The sequence below is a fragment of the Branchiostoma belcheri genome, unplaced genomic scaffold, assembly GCF_001625305.1.
Source record: "Branchiostoma belcheri isolate BF01 breed outbred unplaced genomic scaffold, Haploidv18h27 scaffold3, whole genome shotgun sequence".
NCBI classification, from domain to species: Eukaryota; Metazoa; Chordata; class Leptocardii; order Amphioxiformes; family Branchiostomatidae; genus Branchiostoma; species Branchiostoma belcheri.
Window position 1 is genome coordinate 703,574 of NW_017803909.1, and position 25,969 is coordinate 729,542.

The 25,969-nt window shown below is 39.9% G+C and overlaps 4 protein-coding genes across 6 annotated transcripts; 2 read left to right on the top strand and 2 right to left on the bottom strand.

Annotated features, from left to right (window-relative positions):
* Window positions 1–287: 287 nt before the first annotated feature.
* Window positions 288–10,730, top strand: LOC109473545 (integrator complex subunit 8-like). Its single transcript, XM_019773434.1, is given in 30 exon segments — window positions 288–479; window positions 1,703–1,877; window positions 2,051–2,191; window positions 2,495–2,557; window positions 2,696–2,750; window positions 2,973–3,038; window positions 3,040–3,099; window positions 3,101–3,133; window positions 3,387–3,481; window positions 3,674–3,817; window positions 4,023–4,148; window positions 4,329–4,461; window positions 4,682–4,738; window positions 4,740–4,747; window positions 5,115–5,278; window positions 5,547–5,680; window positions 6,053–6,172; window positions 6,359–6,554; window positions 6,861–6,982; window positions 7,168–7,252; window positions 7,469–7,602; window positions 7,922–7,981; window positions 8,150–8,211; window positions 8,361–8,485; window positions 8,736–8,839; window positions 9,100–9,150; window positions 9,478–9,551; window positions 9,707–9,771; window positions 9,971–10,014; window positions 10,404–10,730. Coding segments are annotated over 30 exon segments (2,934 nt in total). The 5' UTR covers window positions 288–358; the 3' UTR covers window positions 10,521–10,730.
* A 185-nt stretch (window positions 10,731–10,915) lies between these two features.
* Window positions 10,916–17,800, bottom strand: LOC109473530 (sorting nexin-21-like). The gene is made up of 4 exons (XM_019773411.1): window positions 17,727–17,800; window positions 15,363–15,483; window positions 13,562–13,698; window positions 10,916–13,360 (listed from the first exon to the last, which is right to left on the bottom strand). Exons 1-4 carry the CDS (start codon window positions 17,787–17,789, stop codon window positions 12,695–12,697), a joined length of 987 nt encoding a protein of 328 aa, XP_019628970.1. The 5' UTR covers window positions 17,790–17,800; the 3' UTR covers window positions 10,916–12,694.
* On the top strand, window positions 16,240–22,044 carry LOC109473524 (N-acetylglucosamine-1-phosphodiester alpha-N-acetylglucosaminidase-like). 3 transcript variants are annotated; one of them, XM_019773402.1, is made up of 7 exons: window positions 18,415–18,599; window positions 19,256–19,446; window positions 20,123–20,602; window positions 20,833–20,972; window positions 21,155–21,263; window positions 21,538–21,666; window positions 21,855–22,044. In XM_019773402.1, the coding sequence occupies exons 2-7, from the start codon at window positions 19,265–19,267 to the stop codon at window positions 22,018–22,020; spliced, it is 1,206 nt and encodes a 401-aa protein (XP_019628961.1). In that variant the 5' UTR covers window positions 18,415–18,599; window positions 19,256–19,264; the 3' UTR covers window positions 22,021–22,044. The 3 variants fall into 3 exon arrangements, with proteins under 3 accessions (XP_019628963.1, XP_019628961.1, XP_019628962.1); XM_019773403.1 differs by lacking the exon at window positions 18,415–18,599 and adding an exon at window positions 19,148–19,162; XM_019773404.1 differs by lacking the exons at window positions 18,415–18,599; window positions 19,256–19,446 and adding an exon at window positions 16,240–16,348.
* A 288-nt stretch (window positions 22,045–22,332) lies between these two features.
* On the bottom strand, window positions 22,333–25,956 carry LOC109473312 (NADH dehydrogenase (ubiquinone) complex I, assembly factor 6-like; the record flags this gene model as incomplete). Its single annotated transcript, XM_019773184.1, has 9 exons — window positions 22,333–22,491; window positions 22,735–22,791; window positions 22,953–23,054; window positions 23,207–23,340; window positions 23,704–23,806; window positions 24,090–24,146; window positions 24,316–24,357; window positions 24,683–24,763; window positions 25,858–25,956. Coding segments are annotated over 9 exons (804 nt in total), but the record flags the coding sequence as incomplete, so codon positions are not given.
* Between the last annotated feature and the right edge of the window lie 13 nt (window positions 25,957–25,969).

The window sequence follows — 25,969 nt, forward strand, 5'->3', positions numbered from 1 at the left end:
TGATTGAGGCTAGTGGCATTCACAGTGGAAAGTTGGTTCATGGTACAAAAGCGCCGCCTGTTAAACAGCGCAGTATTACACCACTGTTTTCAATAAGGAATTTTTCCTGTCATCGATGAACCGTCAAATTATGAACGCTTTTGAATTTTTTCATATCCTTGGACCGGTTTTGTACATTTAGATGAGATATATGTTACCTGCAAACGTTGAACAGCGGCGTCGAGACTTAATTTTTATGGCTGCCGTACTATGTGAACAGATAGAGGTCGCTTTTGTAGCATCATTTGGCTCAACATGGCGGCATGATCAAATCAACTTTCTCGTTGGTCTAGCTTCACTTTAGCCATAAGTTAACACAATGAACGACCCTGACGCCGAGCGGCCGCCGTCGCGGTCCCAGTCACCCCTGCCACCCGCCTGGTTTGAATTTCTGCTTGATCCTTCGTTGCTGTCCAAGCATTTGTCGACAGAAAGTCCGGGTAAGTGAAGGGGGAGGGGGGCTTTTAGCTAAATTATATGGAGCCTTGAAAATGATGCCACCCTTGTGATCCTGCTTTAGTTTAGTTAGTTCTAACAATCACATTGTTACCTTAACCAATGGACGTCTATGCCCGAGAGGGTTTTGTGCCAGTATTATTAAGATTAAGATAAGATTAAGATTAACCAGATGTAGATGATATCCAGGTCATGTATATACTAGTATATTACAAACTAGAGTTCCCCGATCTCATACCTTCGCCAAGTAATGTTAATCTTTATGACTAACAAATTGTAGATTTGATTATTCCCCCAATTTAAGAAATAGGAACCTAATTTTCATGAATTATATCATTTTATCATAATCTCAACCAAAAAACAGTCTTATATTAACAAACAATGCATTCTAGCATTTCCTAATAAATTATGCAAATGAGGTCCTGATTTGAATAAATTATGTTTAATGATGTTCACCTCAATTTAACTTTCAAATACCACAAGTATGAAATTCCAGGCAGTTATCATTACATAATTATAAAATTTTCTTATTAATTATGCAAATTAGGTCATTATTAACATAATCAATATCTTCTTGTGTTTCTCTCGTTGTCAATTACCAATGTCACAAGCTTTAATTGTCCTATCATGGAATGCAGCTGATTTATAGAATTTCCCCATAAATTATGCAAATTATATCTATATTTGCATAATTGTCACATAATTATATGAAGCATCACGTAAGCTACCTACACACCAAAAATCACGACGATCCGTCAACCGGTTCTTGAGTTATCCCCTTTTGAATATTTTCAAGAATATATCGCTGCAGTTCCAGAGCAAGCCGCTAGGGGGCCTAAACTCTCATCACTTCTTCCCCAACACAAGAGCTACCTACCATCTAAATTTTATCACCATAGCATGTCTAGATCATGAGATATCAAAACCGGAAGTTCAGCTGCAGCACCATAACAAGCCGCTAGGGGGTCCAAAATCTAATCATTTTGAGGTCTCATCAAGACCTACCCACCTACCAAGTATCAAGACAATCCATCAAGGCCTTCTCAAGTTATCGTGTTGACAGATTCAGAAAAAATGGTTTCACCTTTTATACCAAAATGATGCCAACATCCATGGCAAGTTTCAATTCAAGAGAGCTGTGTCATGACGTTATAACGTTACTGTAACAGTAGCTAACGTTACATGTAGTTTATCCCACTGTCCACAGACCCGTCAGCCTCCCAGCTGATCGTCCAGTTCCTTGACCAGGCCACCAGGACCACGGTGAATGACCAGAACCAGATCCAGCCTCCTGCCGATAACAAACGTAACCGGGCACTCAGGCACCTGGCACTCCAGGCAGCTGCACACCTGCGCTGGGACCCCAACCAGCTGGAAACCAGGTGCAAAATGTAACATTAAGTGTCGGAATGTCAGAAAGTACCATAAAATTCCCATTTGGCCTTGCATCAGACTCTGTTTTGGCGATATTTGGTATCAAGACACATTTGCCTTCTTGATTCAAGAATATCTAATATATCAATATCGTTTCTGAATTTTGTGTTGTCTTTGACAGCCTGTCCAATCATCACACGAATCTGTTGCTGAATGAGCTGCTACGTGTGGCTCGCAGCCCCACGGATGTGAAACACACGGACATTGATCTGGCGTCCATCCCAGACTGCACCACCATCGCACTGGTCCTGTATCACAGATGGTAGGCTGTATCAAGGACAAGGACATTATTGTTTCTTCTCCAAAATAATGACCTTTACTGTATCGACAACCGTTCATTTCAGTGGTAAACCTAAGGGGAAGGGGTACAGTGCAGGGATATGTTGGGTATTGTTAAATAAAACTCTAAAGAACCAAATATTTCTTATTAAAGTTATTGATTGAGGATCATCTGTATATTCTTTGCTGTTGGGTGGCATATTGCAGGCAGAACTTGACTTGTACATGTATATGACAATGTTGTGTTTTGTGCATGTAATGAACTGTTGTTTCTTTTCACCCGCAGGGCCATCCGAGTGGTAGTGTCCAGCTCTTTCCCTGTCAAACCAGTCAGAACATTTCCTAGCAAGTAAGAAAAAGATCCATTACATGTATTTATATGTACACATATTCATAAGTACAGAGTAATTTGATTTGGAATCATGACAACTAGTCCTTTGTCCTTGCATACCAGTAATCATTGATGAGTCAAATTTTTTGTCCACAGCATTCTGGGAACTGCCCAGGCAGCAGGAGAGATAGCAGAAGCCTTACTGAAGGTGGTAAGTGCCTTCTTCACTGTGATGTGTCTGAAAATGCAAAGAAGATGTAAATGCTATAACATACATGTAGCAGCAAAACAGTGCATAATTTCAATGTTCTATTTCTAGAATTAGATTTTGGAGGTGATTGTCTTCAAAAGAAGATTTTTTCTTCAGAGAACTGTTCATCTCTGTTACACCCCCTGACAGAAAGTGTTAACACCACTCCCTGTCCCTTCCTAGTTACGTGACCAGTTACCAGACTCTGTGTGTATCCTGGAGAACTGTGTGGCCCTACAGCGCCCCCTACCATCTGCCCACGGTGCAGTCCCTGGGGGACCCGTCGAGGAGGGGGTACGAGGAGGGGGGACGTGCTGGTCAGCACTGACGACATCACCTGTCAGGTAGTATATAGTCTATGTCTGTATAACCACCTTTCAGAGTAACACATCAGCTTCAATATGTAGGGATATCATTTCAATAAATATGTCTGTAGTGTAATGTGTTATGTTGCCTTTGATATAACTTATATTGTATAATACTAAGTAGCTATGTGTACACTAGATTTCTAAACCCTTTGTTGGTGCTGGTCATACAGGTTACAGAAGGTATTGTTACAGCAATTACAAAATCATGCTTTATGTTGCATACATGTAGGTTCAGTATGACCTGGGTACCCTGTACTTCCATCAGCACGAGTACCAGAAAGCACTGAAGGCTTTCACTTCTTCTTACCAACTCATAAAAGAGGTAGGTATTTATGGTCCTGTATCTACCAATATAGGCCATGCAGTGTTACAGTAACTGTTACTCAATGTATTACAGTTGTGTACAGGGACAACTTTGTGATACCTTATATTAATGACAGTAAATGCTTTATGTGGTAAACAAACGTTTTCAATCCAAACATTTTCAAGATTGTTTCTCCTTTCTACCCACAGCTGAAATGATCCGATCTTCTGTAAGATCGACTCTGCAAAGCTTGAGGGTTACCTGAGTGCATGTCAGGGGCTTGCAGGGATAGCCCCCTCTGTCAAACCTACCTCCCTCTTTGATGAAGTGGAACAGTCCAGAAAAGCAATTACGAGGTAAGAAATTTTCATAATCAAGTAATAATACATTGTATATGTTTGGCTACTAAAGAAATAAAGTCAAATATGCCAATATGTAACACTTACTTAAGATACCTTTAGTAAACTGTTTATGGGAAATCAAATGTTGTTCCAGTAATGTATGCAACATGTATATGTACAAAATGGTCAAATGAAGCAACTTAGATGTGCAAGCTACTAGTATTTTTTTGTTGTTGTCAGGTTTAGTGGAGCTGCTGGTGAGAGACAACCTGACTGCAGAAGTTCCCACGTCTTACAGACATTTCCTAGAGCAGGAGCTGGAGAAAAAGACAAGGAAGGAGGAAAAGTAAGTAGTACAGCATCTTAAAAATAGTTATATCTGTATTTCTTCATTTTGTCTATTGAGAATGATGAACAACATGGAAGGATTGACATAACAGGTGTTTGAACTACTGATAACATTAGACTCCAAATGATGTTACTGTACGCTGCTGTAGCTTAAGTTGTAAATATGTCCTATCCCCAGGTTACAGGACACCTGGCTGAAGGTGTGCTGTTGTAACGCTGTGTCTAACGTGGTGCAGGGTCGGCCTGTACAGCCCAGCTTCACACACCTGGTACCTCACCTGGCACAGGACATGGTGCATTTCCTCATCAAGGTAATGGAGATCCCAATAAAGGTCAGGCTCCTGTCTGAGAAACTAGCAATCTCCTGAAACAAAACATTTGTTTGGGACATACGTGTACAAATGTACTTCAAAAGTTGCATAACAAGTTCTGAAGCTACTGGAAACATTACTGTTCTTTGCTGGTACATTTTTTGCTTCAAAAAGTACACAATGAAAACAAGAATGTTTTTTCCGCTGCTACTTCATGTAGATCTGTAAGCAGTCAGTCCGTTTCAAAGACCAGGGGCAGCACACAAGGATGGTGGAATTTTATAGGGTGAGTTTTTATACTAATTAAGATCTTTGCAAACACTGTTCAGCCAGGCAGCAGCCAAGCTGTTGTGATTTTGTCCTAGTGTATGTCATTTGAATTTTGATGTAGCTTATATTACCACGCACTGAGTGTAAATACAACTGGTGTGTTGTTGCAGTGGGCAGTTACAACTTTATGTAGACACAGTAATGTCGATCCTCTACCTAAGGTTACTTGTCAATTCTTTCTCGTAGTCTCGTAGTATTGACCAACCAAAATAAAGGAATTGACAATGTATGCTGTTAAAATTGCAGTGCAGAAGAGCTGATGTTGTTTGCAGATATTTTGATAAACAAATTGCAGTAAGGTTGACCCTATTGTGTGCCTACAGACATGTGTTGAGACACATGGGTGGTAGTGTGGTACTGGAGTCAGTACTGGAGACATCGAAGGACCTCCTGACAGCACCAGAACTAGAGACCATCAGGGCACAGTACATCCCTCAGCAGACCACCATACCTGCCTACACAGGGGAGAGACCTCACACGTCTACAGGTATGGACTGGTGTGGAGGAACTCTTAACTTAACTGTCTGATAGAAAGTTTGTAGATAATTATACATTCATATTTGGTATACTATTTTGCACCAACTGACTTCTTAATTCCTTACAGAAAATAGAAAATACACATTCATTAACAATCACACCACATTATAAATTGTGCTATTAAGTCATACTTTGTACAATATACAGTAACATTCTTGCTATATGGGCTTGATTGTTGAGGCTAATGCTAATGTTCCCCCTGTGTGTCCACACCTCAGGCAGCAGACAGCAGCAGCAGTGTGATCTAGAACAGACCCTGATGCACACACTCAGCCCTAAGACTATCCAGAGACTGGTCATCGAGCTTCATGGCATGGCAACAGACTCTGCCTACTGTGTGCCTTTTCACAAGGTGGGACGACCTTTCAATATTGAGCAAAACAGACCTTTTTTTGAAATATCACTTCTGTATGATTGCCCTGCATATTATTGAATAGCAGAGACTAACAGACACAAGGTTGAGAGATCATGGGTTAAATTCCTTGCATTCCTGGCTAGATTTAGTGTCCTTGGAAAAGACACTTTACACAACCTTCCTCACTTCACCCATGAAGTGTAGAATGGGTACCTGACTTTGGTTGGGGTGCAAAGGTGGTAGAAACAGAGGGATGGGCCTCACCTTCTAATACCATGCCCTAGACACAATGAATTAACAACCTACTACCCTTACAGTCTCTAAAAGGCTATAGGAAGCTTACCTTTTGTCCATGTGTTTGTTGTGTAGTGGGAGATGCCTGGTGAGTATGCCTCCTTCCTGTGGGACCAGCACAGCTCAGTAGGCAGTGTCACTCATGACGTCATGTACCTCATCCTGGCCAAGGCACTGCACTGTGCAAGTATGAAGGTAGCGTTATCATACCTTATAGGGACACAAAATATATTCGATAAAATCTGTCATTACGCCTGAAAAGTGATTTCTACACTTAGTTCATTAGTACTGTAGATTTAAATGATTGTCTCTATTGTATACTGCTGTTGGACTAGTGTAACAGTTTTGAAGTGAAATGTTCTTTCCAACCCTCCTCCCCAGGACTTCCCTACGGCCAGAGTTCTGCTGCGTCACGGCGTGGAGCAGGTTCGAGCGCTGTCGTTCCGACTGGGCGCCATCGTGCACAACGAGCTGCTGCAGCTGGACATCACGGACCACGCCAGCCGGCGGGACGGCAGGAAGCCGGCACAGGACCTGGTACAGGCGGTCAAGAACCAGCTCAGTACCAGGATCCCTGGTAAAGGGTCTTCTACAGATAGACTGTGTGCTTCGTATTATATAAAGAGTTAAAAGAAATATAATTTGGTGCTACTACCATAATTGATATTGTACTTGTAATATCTAAGCATACAAAAATGTACATAGTGTAACTTTCTGGCCAACAACTTTCATCAAGGATATTACAAGTTGTAAGCAATTTTTCCACACTTTAAAGGAAACATGAGCACATTCTTGCTTCAAAAAGTAAATCATACTGTCCCTTTGTTGTATGCTAAATCAGAATCAGAGTAATTCCTGAATATGTGTATGATTTGCAATGCAGAGGTTCCAGTGAGGAAGGAGATACATGAGACCATGGCAGCATTCCTGCTCAACATTAGAGAGTTTGAATATCTGTTCCAGTCTCGCAACACTGTAGGAGTCTACAGCAATAGCTATTTGTGGGTAAGTTGTGAACCTCTCGAAGTTGTATAGTTCAGATTTGTCTAGAAAAAATGTATGTAGCAAGCTTCTTATGTTATATACCAAATGTTACAAGAAATTTAAAAGATGCTTTTTGAATACCGGAGCTTTGCTGTCCTTCTGTCCAGGCTAACCTTGCTGTAGTAATGTAGTAATGTTTGTTCCAGCTGGCCCACCTGATAGCCAGTGTTAGTAAGGACCTCCCCATGCTCAAATCCTTCAGACAGCCTGGCAGGGAACTCTGGGACTTTGGTCAGTATTCCAACATAACTTGTTAGGCACCTCTACTATATGTCCATTAATTGTCTTTCTAATAGTCTTTGTTCAGTTCTTGTAATGAAGGATATTGCAGTTGCAATTAACATAGTTCATAATTAGATATTTGGTTGTACATTTTATTGTGTAAATGTTGTATTTTGTACCATACAAAGTTAAGGAATGATACATGAACCTCTTCCCTGCACATAGTGGTATCAGTGTTCATTGACAGTCACCAGCATAAGAGAGGGAGTGATGGGAAAGCCATGGGGATGGTACACAGGGAGTCAGCTGTCTCTCCTCTCACCAGGACAGAGTTCTTAGACTTCCTTAAGAACATACAGGTGGGGTCATGTTTGCTTATCAGTTAAATTAACTTCTTTTGTGTGTGTGTGGGGGGGGGGATGTACTCTTATTCTATTAGCCTGGCTGCCATCCTCTGCAGTTACTGCCTGCTCCCTACTGTTGCTGGCTACCACCGACAATAGGGAGCTTGTAGTAACTATACAGGATGGCACACAGGCTATTGTTATGTATTTTATATACCTTGTCAGGAACATTTAGTCTGGTCATTTTGATTGTGATGCTAGTTAAGCAAAAACTGTTCATCAGTAAATCAAACAGTTTAATCAATCACTGACGTTGTTGTCTGTACATTTTTAGGACCCAGTTTGTCTCAGTTTGATGATCTCCTGTCTAGCGAAAATCCTCAACATCCTACAGGTATGTAGGCAAAATGTGTACAGTTTTCTTTTTCAAATTCTGATAATCACAATACTGTTCAACCCTGTGCTTCTGCTATATTATTCACTTATCAAAAGTTACTTTTTTTTTGTGTTTTGTGTTAACTGAGTTTGTTCCCATCACTCTTGTTTTCTTTCTGTTTTCCAGGATGATTCTAACAAAGACATCAGTAATGACTATGCTGCCCTGTGGCCACAAGGTCTTGGAAAGTAAGTTACCAGTATACGTCTTTCCTGACTTAACATAGGTCAGGAATCACTTTGACTTTGTCTCCTTGATTTATTTATGAACTCTTTTCAACGGCTCTTTCATTTGTTTGCCCTTATCAGTGTTTAACCAATGGTTCTACCTGTTTCAGTCATAAGAACTCCCATGTGTCTGATGACTCGGTGGCCCTGGTGCTGAGAGAGTTGTTGGGACATGCCCTGTCAATCAACCCTGGGCGACCGTCATGGCTGAAAACACAGGCTGATTTAAACTATGGTAAGGATTGAAAGTCTAAGTAAATCTAAGTCTAAGTAGGCACCGATAGTTAATTTGTTTCTTCACTCGTATGCACAATTAGAATATAGTGTTTTCAGTGTTATCGTATGTATTGTTGTAGTATTTCGGACTGCAACTTGTACGGTGTCAATGCACCTGTTATGGTAATAATTGTAAAAGTATTCCCTTTCCTGCTTAACTGCACGTGTGTACCTGTACATCACATGTACTTGCACATTGTTCCCTGCAGCTGCAGGCCAGTGCTCTGCAGCCCTGCGGTTTTACCTGCAGGCAGGGATGGTCTGCAGTGACTACTTCACTCACCAGGTGCCTAAGGGAGTGTATGATGAGCAGGTCAGATCATGCTAAGCCTTCTGTTTTACCAACAAGTCTTCTCTGTCCTTCGTTGTCTGAGTGAGTCTAATAAAATATGACTATGGGTGTGTTACCAGTGACCACCCCTTTAAGCCTCTGTCACACATTCACTAATTTGGCCTCCCGAACACTGGCCGAACACCCTGCTGGATCGGCTGGTGATTGATGAATGTTTCGAGATGTTTAAAACATTTGCGAATTGGAAGGTTATCTTGAGCATTTTTTCTTCTTTTTGACAGGTCTACAAAAGGATGATTAAGTGCTGTAAGGAGCTACAGTGTCACACACATGTGAGTCCCCATCAGAAATGCTTGTTTGATTGGAAACTCATTTAGCCCAGACTTTTGTTTTTACCTTCCTTACCTGGAGAATAGAAATATTTTTCCTCCCAACTTTTTACTAGTAAGCTGTATTTTGTGAAGTAAAGCCATGTGGTACATCAACAGAAGTGGTTTGTACCTGTATCCATGGATTGTTCAACATTAACATCATCATCCCATTCAAAACATGTATACCATTGTACATGTATGTCATTCTTGATGCCATGTTTGCATGACTTTATGAAGATTGAACTGTTTGTAAGGCACACTGACAGTTCCTCCATGACCTGATCCTAGGTGGCAGTACTGTGTCAGTTCTTGAAGGAGGTTGACTACTCCACAGCTTTCAAGGTACTACAGGAGAGGAACAGGTGAGGTTGTGTTGACTTTCTATCAATTAAAATGTTTGTCATGCACTTATCGTGAAAAATTTCAAACAAAATGATAGGGAATAAATTGTAGTGGTTGTTTGAATTTCAAGTTTGAGTGTGAGTAACTCTTTCCATCTATTCCCTGTATGTTTCAGCTATGATGCTATGGATGAATATTACGACTACTTCTGGGATGTGGATATACTGGAGTATCTTGTCAGTATCCTTTTGAAGTTGATAGTATTACAACAAACATTGAGTTCTGTGTGTGTTGTGTTATATAAGGATTTCACCAATAAATGTTACTCATTTTTCTTTTGGTTTATCTTACAATTGCATAACATGGCAGATTAGGCTTACAATCTTGGTTTGTATTTCTATTGTCTTAGTGTTAATGTTTTTCCTTAACCTATTATCAGACATCCATACAAAGAAAGGTGAATTGGACAAAAGACAAGCAGTGGTAAGGAATGTTTCCTCAGATTTCAGCTACACTTAAGTTTGCTTCTAATACTGGTATTTTCACTTCGCTGTAATCCCTCAATACCGGTAGCACTTATCTGTGATCATATTCATTCCACGTTTTTATCCTGAACCTTAAGATGACTTGCATGAGGACATTTTAAAGATGTTACACAGCACTATTCCAAGTGACAAACTTTTCTCTTAGCACGGACCAACTGTCCTAGCACATTAGCTGTCTATTTGGCAGATTTCTAGACTTTGCAGCTGCTTCCTGAAGCCTGGTAGAGGATAATACAGTACCTGGTACTCTAACTCGCCCTTAAGTATTTTAAGTACAAACAAGCAGCATGACCTGTTTGAATAGTATTTCTCTGTTGTTGCCTTCAGCTGCAGGTTCTTGGTCAGCAGGAGCTGAACTCCAGTAACAGTGAGGACGTGCTTATCCGTGCAGCTAATGCCAGGAAGAGCAGATTCTTCCGTATCTTGTGTAAAATGTATGTGTAGTGGCAGGCCAGCAGCGGAATTTCCCAGGCACAAACTCTAACATTACAATAAATTGTAAAGGAACTTACTGCAACAAAGTTAACAAAAATGTGCCAATTGCCAATAAATGTAAGAGACACTGAAGAACCTCCATGTGCAGTCAGAAGCATGGTATTTATATGTCTCTTTTGGTGGCACAAGGAACAACTTGTTATTGCTGGCAAGTTCTTACGGGTAATCTCCAAGCAGATGTTTCGGTGGCTGCAAAACAGTATCAAATTGGCCAGACACTACAGTATCAAATTGGCCAGCCAGTATCCAAGGCGTGTTGGATACTGGCTGGCCAATTTGATACTGTCTGGCCAATTTGATACTGTTTTGCAGCCACCGAAACATCTGCTTGGAGATTACTTACGGGTAGATGGGAAGAGGTTGCTTAATCTTTGCAACAGCTACAACTGAGCAGTATACCAGGCAATTTAAATAGCCATTTTCCAACATTAAGAAGTTCTTGTTACATGGCTGTTTTGTTCCAAGGCAACAACTCCCAACATGTAAAACAGACAACGCCTTTGTTTTACAATAATTCTATTCTGCTACATATCAGTAGGTTAGTACAGCAGACTCGAATATCATATCTTAGTCCTTCAGACCACTACATAATGAAGCGATTTCCATCACATGGATACAAGTTTTGTTATTGGCACTTCCCAGTGCATTACATTACATTGCCTACGTCTTATAACAATAAATAATTGGCACGCTTAGAAAACTAAATAAAATACAGCATGTCCACTGCACACATAGTGTGCAAAACTAATATAGCTAGCACAACATCTTAGCAAAGAAAACCTGGAGAAAATTGGCCTGGAATATTAGTACTGCTTTTCATAGGCTGAGATACCAGTGGAGCCTGACCAGTGGTCCACTGAATCACACATTATAAATACACTATCTAGGCACAACAGTACACTGCAACAAGTATTCAAGTTTTAAAGCTCTCTGATCTATAAAAACTGTGTGAGAAGTAAAAATTTAGAAATAGCAGGCTTGAAATAGAAAAGACTTTACATGAAGTTATCTACCATAGAAATACAAGCTGAGAAAATAGTGATAAAACATCAAAGCAAAAGCCCTACCAGCGTAAAGTACCAAAAAATAAGCATCATCCATTTCATTTACATCTACTTTGAACTTGACTGCAACACAGCCTAGCATTGCCTTTGTAAACCCATCAACTGGTCCATCAACAGCAAACAACATTTCATACAGGCATCACCATTAACTTATATGTTCCTAATACCTACCAGTGTTGAAAATGAAATGGCTCTACTGCAAGTAACACAGTCATGATTGTTGAAAATTCTTTCAAGAATTCTGAAGAACACTTTGATACATTTAGCACTGACTGACCTTTTCAAATATCAACCTAACTAAAGCTTTCCACAAAAATAAATCTCCAGCAAATTAGACCTTGTCATCACAATCTGCAGCTGATCAGTCCTACTGTTTGTCAAAGGACCTCACACGTGCACAAAGAAGCTTGTTATCGTAGATGCACTTTGTTGATCAAGCCATTATAAGGCAAACACTAAATGTTAAAATGCGTAAATTTCTTCTTAGACATTACTAATTCCTTAAGACCATGTCTTAAAATGGTCACTAAAAGTTATATGTTAAATTCTTATCTTGTATTCAGTGACTGAATGCAAGGCACTCCTCTTTTAAACTAAACAGTATTTACATAATATTTGGAACATTGAAGTTCGCCATTAAAGTTTACACTCAAAAGTTTAGCATGATTAGCCTTTAAATCTGAACATAAGCTTTCTCTCACATCATCTTATGTACCTAGAAGCATCCTACACCGTAGCTTGACAGATTAGTTTAGACTTCAACAGTATTTTGTCTCCAGCATGACATTCTAATTAGTTAACAGTTAGTTGACTGCCACTGTAGCTTTAAACATATAGATACAAGTTATGTTTTTTCTTCTTAACTTACATTTATGACTGCAATTAACTGCCATGAGCATTCCATGAGTAGTTTTCCATTTATGAGGTTGTCCTGGTACAAAGGTACCCTTGTTCCCATCACTTTTTAGGAGGAAATTTGAGAACATAGGAATTTGTTATTTGGTACTTTCTGCTTTGATACATTAAATATTTTCCTGACTTTGATGAGGCCAGTACCTGTCAATGCTTGTTCATGACAACGTCTTTTAGTGTCGGGCCACTGTTGACATCGATGCCTTTGGCTGCAACTTCATGTAAGATAGCTTCCCAGTCTTTCTTGTCTTTGCCCAACCTCCAACACAAGCTGATGTGTGTTTGCAGCAGTGGGACCAGGAAACTGTGATGTAGATAGCCTTTCACACAGTTCAGGGCTGTTTCTGAGTACGTCTGGGCGTGCCACAGCTCGTCTAATGCCTCGTACGCCACCACGATGGCACAGTGCGTCTGCAACACCACGTCATGGGTCTCACCCAGCAGTTTCTCCTGTAGGTGGAGCGCATTCCTGAGCGAGGGAATCGCCTCCTTGTAGAGACCGGCACGGATCATCGCGTACCCCTTCCTTATATCCTCAAGGTAGAAGAAGTCTAAAAACTCGTGACAGCTGGCTATTTGCGGGATAGAGTGCAAGTGCTGCAGGTATTGTTCAAAGGCCCGACTCCTCTCCGCAATTGTCTGGGACTTGAAGTTTCCTGTCAGAGTTTTCTTCGGGAAGGCAACGCTTTCCAGCAGGTGTGGGAATCTCTTGCGAAGACACTGGTTCAGTTTGTCGAATTGGCTGTAACGTTTCTCGATGAAGGCTGGAGATGTGTCCAAACCTGGGCTCTTAACCACATGCACTTGGTAAACCTTCAGAAAAAATAACACTGTAAGACTTTTCTCATTTAAAAATATTTTCCTCTAAGAAAAATGTTCATTGAGAAAGATATCACACAATCAGCATTTGGCAGGTGTACCAATAATGCTTGCACTTAGGTACATGCTACATGTATTATATGATATAGCTGGGCAAATTGAATGTACAACAGATCTGTATGATTGGCTACCTACCACATATTTGGAATGTCCCTCCTTCACAGTCCTGGCATTCATGACTTCAAACACTATCCTGTCCTGACTGTGTCTCCCTCCACCGCTGCCGACCCTGGTGTTCCTCCCTGCAGGGTGCTCCAGGTGAGGCTCTTCAGCTGCGGAATGAACACCTGTCAGACTGCTGATTGGGGAGTGCATGACAGTATCATATTCAAAATGACTTTTTTAAGGCAATTACTTGTGGAAATATCTTTTTTTAGTTTGTTGTTATGTAATCATTTCTGTCAATTTTGCGCATACATGTACATACAAAAAAATATAACTTTTAGTGTCAATTATCCTAACAAGGCCAAGTAATAAGCATTTACAATTATTCATAATCATAGAACACCACATGAGTCTGCTACTATGCTAATATTGTGCATGTTCAGGACATACATTGTTCATTTCAGTAGACCAACCAAGAAAACAACATTAAACCCATGTTATCAATGTGTTCACATATACAGAATTCTGACCCTAATCAATCAAACAACGTGTCTGGTATAACCGCAAAACACACTAGCTTCACAAAGATGCATCAGAGTGTCAGCTGGCTGATCTAGAACAATATTAATTCAAGCACCCCACAAGCACTGACCTTTGATGAGCTTTTATACTGCCGATGCTCCAACTGAATATCAGCTGGCGTCTTTTTAACACCTCATTTCTGTTAATGCACTATTTACTAAGACTAACAACGGAAAATTTCAAGCAAAAGCCTTTAGCATATGGTACTAGCTTATGGTGCTACAGAATCCCTCTGTACTCAAAGAATTACCCTGGATGTCACATGTACGACAACCTGAGTACAATACATTAACCTTCAACAGAGCGTTTTCACCACACTTCAGAGATGATAATGCAGAGGAGATGAAAGAGGCATCAGATTTACTACCATATTTGGTCGTCTATTCACCTTACTGAACCTAGCAACCACTTAGTACAGGAGTGTATGGCATGCAGCTTTAGAACGTAGCTCATTTTGTTCCTTGTCTTGGGGATGAAAGCCCACAAGTAAACTCAAAGGCCCGTGAGAAGTTTCTACTCATGACATGTACAATAGGTAATAAGACTGAAGGAAATTTCAAAGCTGTCCCGTCCTCTTCAATTTCTCTCATTAGGAGCTTAAACAACCATTTAACCTTTAGCACACTTAAGTAGCCTAGTCTCCACCAGTTACAAACTGGCAGTTACCGAGAAGTTAAGAATTTAATTAGAATTGGGAAGAGGAAAGCCTTGCTGCTAAGACTATTCATTTCCCCCCATATAGAAAGGAAAGCTGCCCTAGGTGACCTTCCTACTCTGGCTAGCCTGACCAGCCGTGCAAGTCATCACAGGCTTTATGCCTACATGGTTGCTTAAAGTAATGAAATGAATCTGTTCAGAACATGGATACTTACAGATACATCTTAAAATGAAGTCCTGGCATTTTCAGGGCCCAAATATCTTCATAACATTGAAATATGCTGGTGTTGATGAGATTTTGGTGACTGATAACTAAAAGCATTGCAGTGAGTATTTTGGCATGAGGGTTTTCTTCAGGTATTCCTTCATCCGAAAAAAAAGGCTCTAGATGTAAGTTCAATAGTCAATTATTTTTTCTACACATCTGTCAATTCAACTCAATTCAGACAGGGTTCAATATATGTTATCACTAGTCCTCGGATGACTGGAAAACTCATGATGTTTTCTCAACCTGGCAACAAAATGACTTTTTCAGCCTAGAGATATAGGTACTGTCCATGCATTTAGAATGTGAACTGAAGTTAACTGGTACCTTCTGTGCCGATGTCTTCATCGCCACTATCAGTGATGTCCCCATCAAAACTCAGGGTCCCACTGATGGACAGGTCATTGTCGTCTGTATCAGACGTCAGCTCTGTGTCCTCATCAACCTCCTGAGAGAAAAAAATTCACAACACAGGAAAAGTTATAATTGTCTGTTCAAACCTCAAATTATACAGCTAATAAGCAATCATGACAATAGTTACCATCTACATGTATATCCTTCATTGAAATATACTAAGGAAAATAGGGAAAAATGAGAAGTACTTTGCCTAGAATAAAATTTATGAAGTAATTTTCCAGCAAACACACATCTAAGTGAGGTAAAAGCAACAGTGATTTTCAATTAATCGTTCACTGACTATCAATGAGACAGATCTACAATGGTTTCAGTTGGCAGAGAAGTGTGTAATTGCACATGGCACTGTAAGCTAAATGAATAATCACCAGTGTTTCAATGCTCAATTGAAAATACATTACTGCAGGTTTTGTGTAATGAGCTGGACAGCAAAGATGCAGTACACAGGTCATGATTACACAACAGAAAGTTGTTATGTTTCCTAGTCCTTTTGATTCGCATCATGTATTACATATCATATTTGGTAGCATTCTAATCAAGGTGCCGACAGTTTGGCATCATACTTGTAAATTAATCAATTAATCAGGCAATCAATACCATATGTGATGAGAATGATGACCAAATACCACATTTCAAATTAGAATTAATCAATTAATTTTTTAAGACACAAATTTTGATGCTGGTTCCTTGCATACCATTACTAATACTGAGGTTTTTAGAAGATTGGTTTCATAACAACAACATGTGATTGGCCAAAGGTTCTGAATAAATGTTCGTGACCATACAAGCACTTCTGTCTCCTCCAACAGTTCCCTGAGATGGTGGGATAAGGAGGAAGTGATGTCATGGCCAGATGATGGGTCAATATTGGCTGTTTCCTCTTTCACTTCCTGTGTCAGGTCAGTACCAGAGGAGGTCAGCAATATATAACTGTTACTGCATTACCACCATTATTTGATATCCAGTTAACAAGGCACCCATTTGATATCTAGTTGACCCAAAACTGAGTTAAAGAAGAGACTGCACTTTCCATTCGTTTATTTCCATCATTAACAGATTTCTTTCTTTTTGCCATTACCAAATTATTCAGACTATAAAAAAAAAAAAATCAAAATACGTCATGAATGTAATGCAGTGTAATTTGTCATACGGTATGCTACATGGTCAAATCTATCATATTCCGTGCCACACTACAAAGATTACAGCTGACGTCATGATAAAATATACACGCTTTGATACTTGTAGCATTCTGGATATGCTGGAAGGGCATTGCAGAATGGCATTGAAAGAATCTGTGTATAATAGACACAAAGACTTTTTCTTTGTATGATTCTTATGCATAGTCATAGAGTAATATATCTGTAGGACAACGGACCTGGTACCATCAATAGCTCTCTCTCAATTGCACAAATTTGTCACTTCTAGTCATACACATTTTACCAGGAGAAGACATAACACCATGTAATTCTATAATACCAATTTGTATTCCAATGACTTCTAAATGTGCCATGCAGCTCATTAACTATTGATGGTAATGTTACAGACTATACTGCAGGCACCTGGACGTAGGCCAATAAATGAAATTATGTCTGGAGCAGTCTGCCATTACAGAGACATGACAATCTGATAACATGAAGTCTGGCCTACATACATGAAGTCCTTAGAGATAATTAGAAACCAGAGGGGTCAAAATGTGTTGGTTTTTTTGTGTGTGAACATTTCATGAACTCGCCTGCCCCCCTCCCTGGAAAATGTTGACATGTGTATATGTCTTACAATGGAAAACTCCTACGGCAAATTGTGAGTTCCCGTTTTTTGTTAGAACTTATCGATTATGTCCAAGCCAGACATGGTGACAGGTGGTGCCACGCCCCCAATTTTGCTACAAAGTGCAACATTATCCATTCTAATCGAATTTACATGAGAAAACTGAAATTTAAAAGCACGAATGATAGTTTAAAAATAGCACAGTCCCTGTAGTCTTGTTATATCATTGATCATTCATTTAGCATCACGTCTCAACATCTTCCCTTTTTAAATGAAATAGTTTAAATTTCCTTTTTCGGTTCCTCAAAAACGCAACCAAAATGTGCCAAACCATGCCATGGTGAACAAAAAAGCACTCTCTGTGTATATCCGTGCGGCCCATAATTCTACAAACATAACTGTTTTACTAACTTTTAGTGATTTTTGTCTGATGAATACTTGTGATGTACCCTTTTGTTGACAAGATCGTTACAAAAGGAAGTGACACAAAATAATACACACAAACTGTACCTCCATATCCAGGCTGATGTCGCATTTTAGTCTCTTTTTCGGCTCCGGTGTCCCTGTCGCCATATTCTGCTCAAAACCCGCGGACTGCTTTCTTGGCACGTTCAAACACCGCCATTTTTGTCATCAGGAAATGGTGACCTTTGACATATGAAGTGTCGTCAATGGCGCCAAATTTTAACATGTAGCCTGAAGAGTGCTTATCCACGCTTACAGTAATGAAAGCCCGGAACACAAATGTTCCAGTGATAATCTAGTAGTCTTACTTTACAGGCAAGCCTGGATGCCAGACCCAAAGCACACTGGACACAAAATATCTCAGTGTGCAAGGGTCCCTTGTGCTTTCGGTCTGGCATCCAGGCTCCTTGCACACTGAGATATTTTGTGTCCAGTGTGCTTTGGGTCTGGCATCCAGGCTAACTCTTCCAGTGGTAAAAAAAAATGTGGCCTTTTTATGTAAATTTGAAAGTGGAAAAAAATTTAGACTACACAGTTTAAGGGACGTTGGGCAAATAGGGCAAGGGCACATTTAATTGATGTCATTTTCAGGATAATTATTCGTTTGTTTTAACGGTTAAAAGGAGACGAAAATATTGTTGGGCCTATGCAACAGCTGTGGTCAACGTAGTTCCACAGGTGAAGGCACGGCCGTTTGACTTGTTTAAACTTCATTCCAACCCACAATTACAGATGCTTTGCAAGCCTAAATCGCGGTCCTGGCGGCCTGCTACAAAAGGGGGTCAATTATGATTAGCCTCAGGATAGAGAGATTGCACATCCTGACCCCACAGTCGGCCCACAGCCAATACAGTAGACGCCGAGAAGCGAATCGTTTCCTCTGAGGATTTGACGCTGCGTTCGTTTATTATTATAAAGGTGAGCTTTTAATTTTAGTCCCTCTGCCGTGCTTTACTTCTGATGCGCCCCTATTTAAGGTTTCTGTTGTGTTTATTGGTCTTACCACACATGAGTACGCACGATACGAGGCTTTTCTTGGCCCGTCTAACTGGTTTTTAACATGTACGGACCAGAAGTCCGACTTCCGATGACACACCTTGTAATATACCAGTAGTACAAACGTGGAACGCTGGTGTTAACTATGCCTAACTGCAGTCAATGACGTTTGGAAAGCCATGTTTGATGGCGATGAAGCATATGGAAAAGCCACTTTCATCATTGAAGTGTTTAGTCTTTATTTTTCTTCACAAAATTATGCAAATATGTGAGAGGGCGTTCCCTCATATCAGTACAAAGGATCAAGTGTTATGTGTGGACAACAGACCGATCCCATATAGCCACTAAAAACTAATGGAAATGCAAAAGAGAAACTGCGAAATCAATAATGCTCCATAGTTATGTCTATTCCATGACTTGTTTGTCCACTAAAGTATTTAGATCATCAGCTTAGTGCCTCATCAGGCGTTCACGAGCCACAGAAGGTCAATGTTAATATTTTGCTCCAGTGCCCTAAATCGGCGCACGCAGTTATGTACTACCTGAACTTTATTTTGTTTTCTCTATCCTTCCGTTAGTAGTGTGTCATGGCGAGATATCAGTTGTATGTCCTGATAGTTTCGGTCTTCACTATTACAACTGTCTTCGTCATAACAACAGACAACAATCGCTACTTCAACGCCATGTTAAATCCAGACGTCAGACCAGTCTCCAGCAGATTCTTACTATCTAAAGACGCTCCTGTTAAACTTAAGGGGAAAACAGTGAGGTAGGTACCGGTGGAGGTCGACTGGCGAAAGTGTGTCAGAGTTGAAAGAATCCCATTTAAAATCTTTTGGCCCGAGTTGAATAATTATCTATAAGTCACATCAAACGCACCTGAAGAGATTTTGTGGCAGTAAAAATAGTAACGTTTTTCAAAGTCAATTTCCGGTCATTTTTACATGTAGTAAGTTGAATCAACCCTATCCCATTGCATCCTGATATTTGTGAGGGAACACAAATGCGATGTTATTGACGGAGAACGGTTGCATGTTTTGTATCGTAGACTGGTTCTAGCTATCATGGTATTGGTGATGAAACACTCCTTACGTAGCCTATTTGGAGGTAGCGTTTCAACAAACGCACGAAATGGTGACGAAAATGTGCTAAGCTAGAAAGGGCAGTAAAATGAGAACATCAGACAGGTTTCCTCATCCATGATATTTCTGTACTGCCGCCCTGAACTTGCATTGGATGCAAGTTACGTGAGGGATGTTAAAATCCCGTCTACACAAATCGTCCCTCTCCGGGGTGCTGATTTGATTTCAAGTGTACAAAATGCTACTGCTGTAGAAGACTAACGTTACTAACGTCTTCAGGCCGACCCTTTGCTGACACTGTTTTTTTTACACATTTCCTACATACGTACTTAATTATCGATATCTTGATACTTCACATTTCAGATCATCAGATAATGACACTCTGCTACCCTATTCGAAATCCGAGGAGTGGCGTCGCCTTGTGAAAGGCTGTCAATTCGTCAAGTTTGCTGACACCGAAACTTTCCCCGCACATAAAAACTCGTCGGTGACCGCCGGATCCGACACCAAGTACTTCGTGGACAAACTGCTGGATTCTCGGGGAAACGCTAAGGACGTTTGGGGGCATAGTGTCGTGATCAACAATCCGCTGAGTACTTTTTCGGTCGTGGAGCCAGGTGGGCCGAACGGCTGTGTTGAACGAAGACTCAGTCCTGCCGTGAAGACCTCCCGGCTACGCGGCTGTCATGCAGCGATTAACGCGGGGTTCTTCGGTCACAATCCGGGTCCCGATTTGGGAGCTTGTATGGGGAACGTTGTAACAGACGGGAAACGTATACAAGATACCGGTGGCGTTCAAAATGCCAATTTTGGTATCAGAAAGGATGGGACGATTGTAGTTGGGTGAGTTAACTTTGTAACAACATCAAGTATAAGCCACAAACTGTATGCTTTATATTCTCAGATGAGTCTAGATTTGAATTTAGACCTAAATATACTAGATACCAAAATGTCGACAACTGGACATTTCTACCTTAGTGTATTTGAATTTACCCACTGCCTGGACATGCCCTTTGACTCACTCTATACAGGAAAGGCTGAAATTGTACTTCGTCATTCTGCCGACATTTTAGGTACCTGTCTGAGATGGACGTATTACAGGAAGACAACCCCTTTGTGCAACTGGTGACTGGAGTTATCTGGTTGGTCAGGAATGGGACTGTCTACGTGAAGGAGAGCAAAACTAAGGATTGTGGAAGTTTACAGGAGTATGGTGAGTTGTATCGTACAAGACCTGGTGTTGTACATATGGTAGCCACTAGCATGACCTACTATTGTAAATGATCCACAAGACGTTGGGTCTAGTTCGTATCACAAGACGTTTAGATTCGTGAAAGTAGTAATCATTAAGATAATGTTCATGTCATTTCTTGTTTATTGAACTTTTTCTCTAAGGTACCATGGACGAGTTTGTGGATGTCCTGTCAGCTCGGACTGCAGTAGGACATGACGTCCATGGGAGGGTTGTCCTGGTGCAGATAGATGGAAACACTGAAGAAAGAGGGTGAGTAGAGCTCTACTAGAGCAGTACGTAACGGAAGAAATGAAGTGTTGATTTATAAAATGTTGGTGGAGCAATCCCAAGGTCAACAGTTTGTGCAGTTCAATTTCATACCGTCACAGGGCTTTTGTTTTAAGTTTTTTTTCTGTTGTGAATATTTTCTTTCTTATGGGCAAAGTTGTTTTATAGATTAAACAACGAACTGATTTTACAGTGAGGGACTCGCACTAGGTCTAAATTATACTCACTACCAATGCTTCCATTTGTGTTTCAACAGGCTGAGTTTGTGGGAGTTTGCAGAATTTCTGCTGACTCTGGGAGTGGTCAATGCTGTCAACCTGGACGGAGGAGGTTCTGCCACACTAGTGTTGGATGGAACTGTTGCTAACTACCCTGCAGATCACTGGTAACTTATATGACAATATGTTGTTTCTCTGACACTGGCAGCTTGTCAGATACTGGTGTCAAGGATTTAAACTTAAAGGCTGCACGACTTGTGAAAGACTGCACAACAACTCCACAAGGTAAAGCATAAAATCTACAAGAATTTAATGATGCAAATACTATTAATAATTTTGCTTGCTTTCATTTCAGTGCTAATGACCATAATCAGACATGGCACTGCATGCGGGAAGTCTCCACCATCCTGTGTGCTCATGATCCAGAAGATCAGATGACATCAGACTGCAGAATTGTGAAGACTTACACTTGCTTGAAAGTCACAGTTTTGTGTACAATTCTGAGTTGGATTCTGCAGTAACTCACAAGAATACACACTGGTGCTACGAGAAAAAGCAACAACCAAGTATGTTAACCTCCTTGGAACAACTTATGAGTTTTCTTTAGTGGATGCAGACTTCTCTTCTGCTAGATGATGGCATACGGATGGAATCAGGCTGGATGGAATAATTCACCAGCTACAGGAAGAGCCACAAAGTTAATTGGATTTTTCAGAATCATTTGACAATGTTTCAATCCTATATTCTTGCGTATTGGTAGACAATAAAGTTTTATATAAAGTCAGTAAGATGTGCAGATCTGTAAGTTCAAATTCCTGTGTCTGCTGTTACTGTTAGCTTCTTAGATTTTAACATTTCAAAAATCAGAACGTCCTTTTCAGTTTTTGCAGCAGTAGATGAAAAGGTAGTAGGGTATCTCTTTGCTGTAATGATGAATCAAAGATGTTGAAGTCTACTTTTTGTATCCTCTTCAAGTAGAAGTCACAAGAAAGCTGCAATGACAAGAATGACCACTGTTAGTCAAAGTGTAGACTACCTCAGAATTAGTTTGCAAAACTACTAGTTTTCTTATTAACAGATATAAATAATTTAGCATGTGAAAATACATTCCAAGACAAATAATTATATAATGATATATGCCTAATGCTATAGCTTACCAATTAAAGTATAGTTTAGCTTCGAAGCACTTGTACAATTTCACAACACATCTTGAAACACCAGTATATTGAACTTACTGCTGGAAGGAAGGCTGACATGGATTTTTTGGGGACATCTTTCTTCAACGACCTCGCCTGAAAAAGATAGAAACATAAAGCCTGAAATCAGAAGTGCTCAGGAAGGCCTCTGATGACACAACTTTCTTTTTGCCTTAATGTAAAATTAATTTATCAGAACAGTGCTGTTGTTTATGTAAAACAAATTGGATATAATACTACATACAAGAGTGCCTTACTTTCTCTAGGTGTGAGTGAGAGAGACTGGCAATCTCATACATCACATCCTTGACTTTCTGGTCCTGTCTCCCCCTCACTATGTCCTCTTGGGAAACTCCACACTGTAGGAAATATGAAACACTAACGTAAACTCATATTCTGTCAACAGAATTTCTGTTCAAACTACAAATTTGCAAATAATCTGAACGAAGCTATTAATTTGTATTTATGTTATATTGACTATAAGACAGGGATGTTTAAAAGTGTGACCAACCTGTATCATAACATCCATTGGTAGAAAGACTCTCCTCCTATTGGCTAGGTAGGGTGCAGCTCTCAATGCTGTACAGATGCCAATGGCTTTACCAATATGACTAGCGGCATGGTCTGCATGTACATCTTTGATACCTGTTGAAGACCATTGTAAGAAAAATACATAAAAGTGCAGAAACTGAACACTGAAAATGCAAAACATGTATATACATATGTACACCAAATGGTTATGACGTGACAAAAATGATGTCTTAAGATTGAATATCATAACATAATTGATATTCTGCTTACTTAAGACTTCTTAATGTTTATCATGTCTAGCAATTTAATATAAAATTTTTATATTACTAGTTAATATTTTTTTCACTGTAGATCTTGGTTGTGTTTTTTTCCCTTTTACCCACAATGACATGTTGTTGCACCCTATGCAACCATACAAGCAGCCCCTATTACCTCTTCTTCTAGCATAAGGAAGTAAGCAAAACTATATAGGTTTACCTAGAATTTCTAAGGTGAGGTACAACACAGAGGACACAGTTTGCTCTGAGTAGTCCTCCAGTGCTGTGAGGTTTCTGTGTGGTTGATCATCCAGGTTTTCTATCTGTGAAGGAAGTACATGTAGTACATTGACCAACATGATGAAAAAATGTCATAAAAACATACTGAAATCAAGGGGAGATTGAAGAGAATATCTCTGTATTTTGTCACACTTAGTTGTATACATGTACATGTACCTGAATTAGTTGATACTGTAACTGGATATATAAGAAATACACTAATAAATAATTCAGGATCATCATGTTCCCTTAATATAACCTGAGCTGTCGCTGTAACAACTGCCCCCTGGCCTTTTGAAATGGAACAACCCTTTCTTAAATACTGACCCTGTTATCCAAAATCCTGCTGAACCACCTTTTAGTAAGCCCACAGCTGTCAACTGCCTGGAGCAAAAAATACAAAGGAATTAATAAATGGCTGAGGAACAACAGACATCATTTTAACTTGAGAATTAAAAGAAGAATTCAAAGTGAGTTTTAGCTTCATTTTGTAAGGCAGGATACTGACATAAAAAGGCAGTGATGGAAAATCCACTCATAAAGACGTACCTACCTTGGCTAGTTCTTGGGCAACTGGCTGCTGTGGAGGTCTTTCCTGCAGGTTCAAATGATAAAAAAATTCAACATCCTACAAAGGAGCTCATAGATGTTTCTGAATCCTTGACTTCCACTGTAATCAAATATAATTGTGCATTCCATTGAATGGATATAGAAAATCACAACAGCAACAAATCATTTCCTAAACCTAAATCATGCTTTCAGTCTGTCAAAGTTGAATTTAGCCACATGCTGAACCATATAACTCTTAAACATCAAAAGATGCTAGAGTTATTGTCTTATATTATACATCTACTATTTTTGATTCCATGAAAGGATTCCCATTGTTAGGTGAAGAAGGGTTTTCAAAATGAGGCAGGTACCTGATAAATGTCAGCTAGTGTATCCTTCCAGAACTGCATCCTCATCTTCCCTATGTTCTTGTCTGTCACTGAGTCTCTGACCTGTTACGAAGGAAACAAATTAGACCACAAAGAAAAAGAAAACACACAAATGACCATGCTCAACTGCCATTTTAACCAGTGTCTACCTGACAATATCGTAAACATGTACCTTACATGTTTCTAATACTGTCAATGATGTACCTCTGAGGAATTGATGATGTCTCAGAGGCTTAATTCAATTAAATGTTATATTTTATAAGTATTTTCCTTGTACTACAACAGATATACAGTCTAAAATATTAAAAAAATACTCGGAAAATACACAAGCATTTTTCTAAACTCCAGCCAGATAGATTTTATTTTTATTTATTTTATTTATTCTTTGCCTCAGGCCAGAGGCCCATATAAAAACAGGGACAATACAACAACAAGTACAAATACACAAATCACATACAGTTGTTTAAAAAGTGCGACCAGAAGAGGCTCCGGGTAAACACTTCCGAATGACAAAGCGCACATACAATACTATTTCTCGATGTGAGAAGGCGCTTGACAAATGAATAGCAGAGTTTGCGCCACCTGGCGTCAAAGGTATTGATACGTAAGTGTGTACATAACTGACTGTTACTACACCACCTAGGCTGGTTCATCAGCATTTTAAGAGCGTCGTGGTATGCAGTCTTAAAACGCTGAAGCACACCAACACTGTGCCTGATCCACAGCTGCGAACAATAAATGGACGAACAGTGGGACATAAAAAGTATGCGTTTAACCTCTGTTGCACAGTTACTGAATCTACGGCATAAAGAGTTAGCTTTGGTGTAGAGTTGTCTTGTTGCATTACGGATGGATGTATCATCGGACAAGTTGTAGGTTATCTGTACGCCTAAGTATGTAACAGAAGGAACGTAATCCAGAGAGGTGCCATACAGTGTAACAGAGGGAGGTTCGCTACATAGGAGTAATCGTGGGCATGGGAAATACATGCAGTTGGTTTTCTTATTACAAAAAATAACATCATTCTCGACTCCAAAGGCCTCACATGTGTTAATTAGCTTCTGCAAGGCTTTTCGCAGAAGGACAAATCAGGCAGATTTATAAGGGATTTTAAATATTGAATGTTATCTATAGTTTTGATATAGTCATTTTTTTACCAATGCCAGTTCCACATTGAAGGCTCTAACTGCAAATGCAGCCTGGTGGGCAGCGCTGGGGAGAAGCAGCACGCAGAGGTAGTTCTCATAGTCATGCTTTCTGCAAGAGAAG

Coding starts and splice junctions, on each gene's coding strand:
- LOC109473530 (XM_019773411.1), bottom strand. CDS start 17,789: ATGGCGACAGGGACACCGGAGCCGAAAAAGAGACTAAAATGCGACATC. Junction 15,484..17,726: donor ACATCAGCCTGGATATGGAG/GTACAGTTTGTG, acceptor TTTTTCTCTCAG/GAGGTTGATGAGGACACAGA. Junction 13,699..15,362: donor TGAAGACATCGGCACAGAAG/GTACCAGTTAAC, acceptor TTCATTCCGCAG/CTGAAGAGCCTCACCTGGAG.
- LOC109473524 (XM_019773402.1), top strand. CDS start 19,265: ATGGCGAGATATCAGTTGTATGTCCTGATAGTTTCGGTCTTCACTATT. Junction 20,973..21,154: donor TGGAAGTTTACAGGAGTATG/GTGAGTTGTATC, acceptor TTTTTCTCTAAG/GTACCATGGACGAGTTTGTG. Junction 21,264..21,537: donor GGAAACACTGAAGAAAGAGG/GTGAGTAGAGCT, acceptor GTGTTTCAACAG/GCTGAGTTTGTGGGAGTTTG.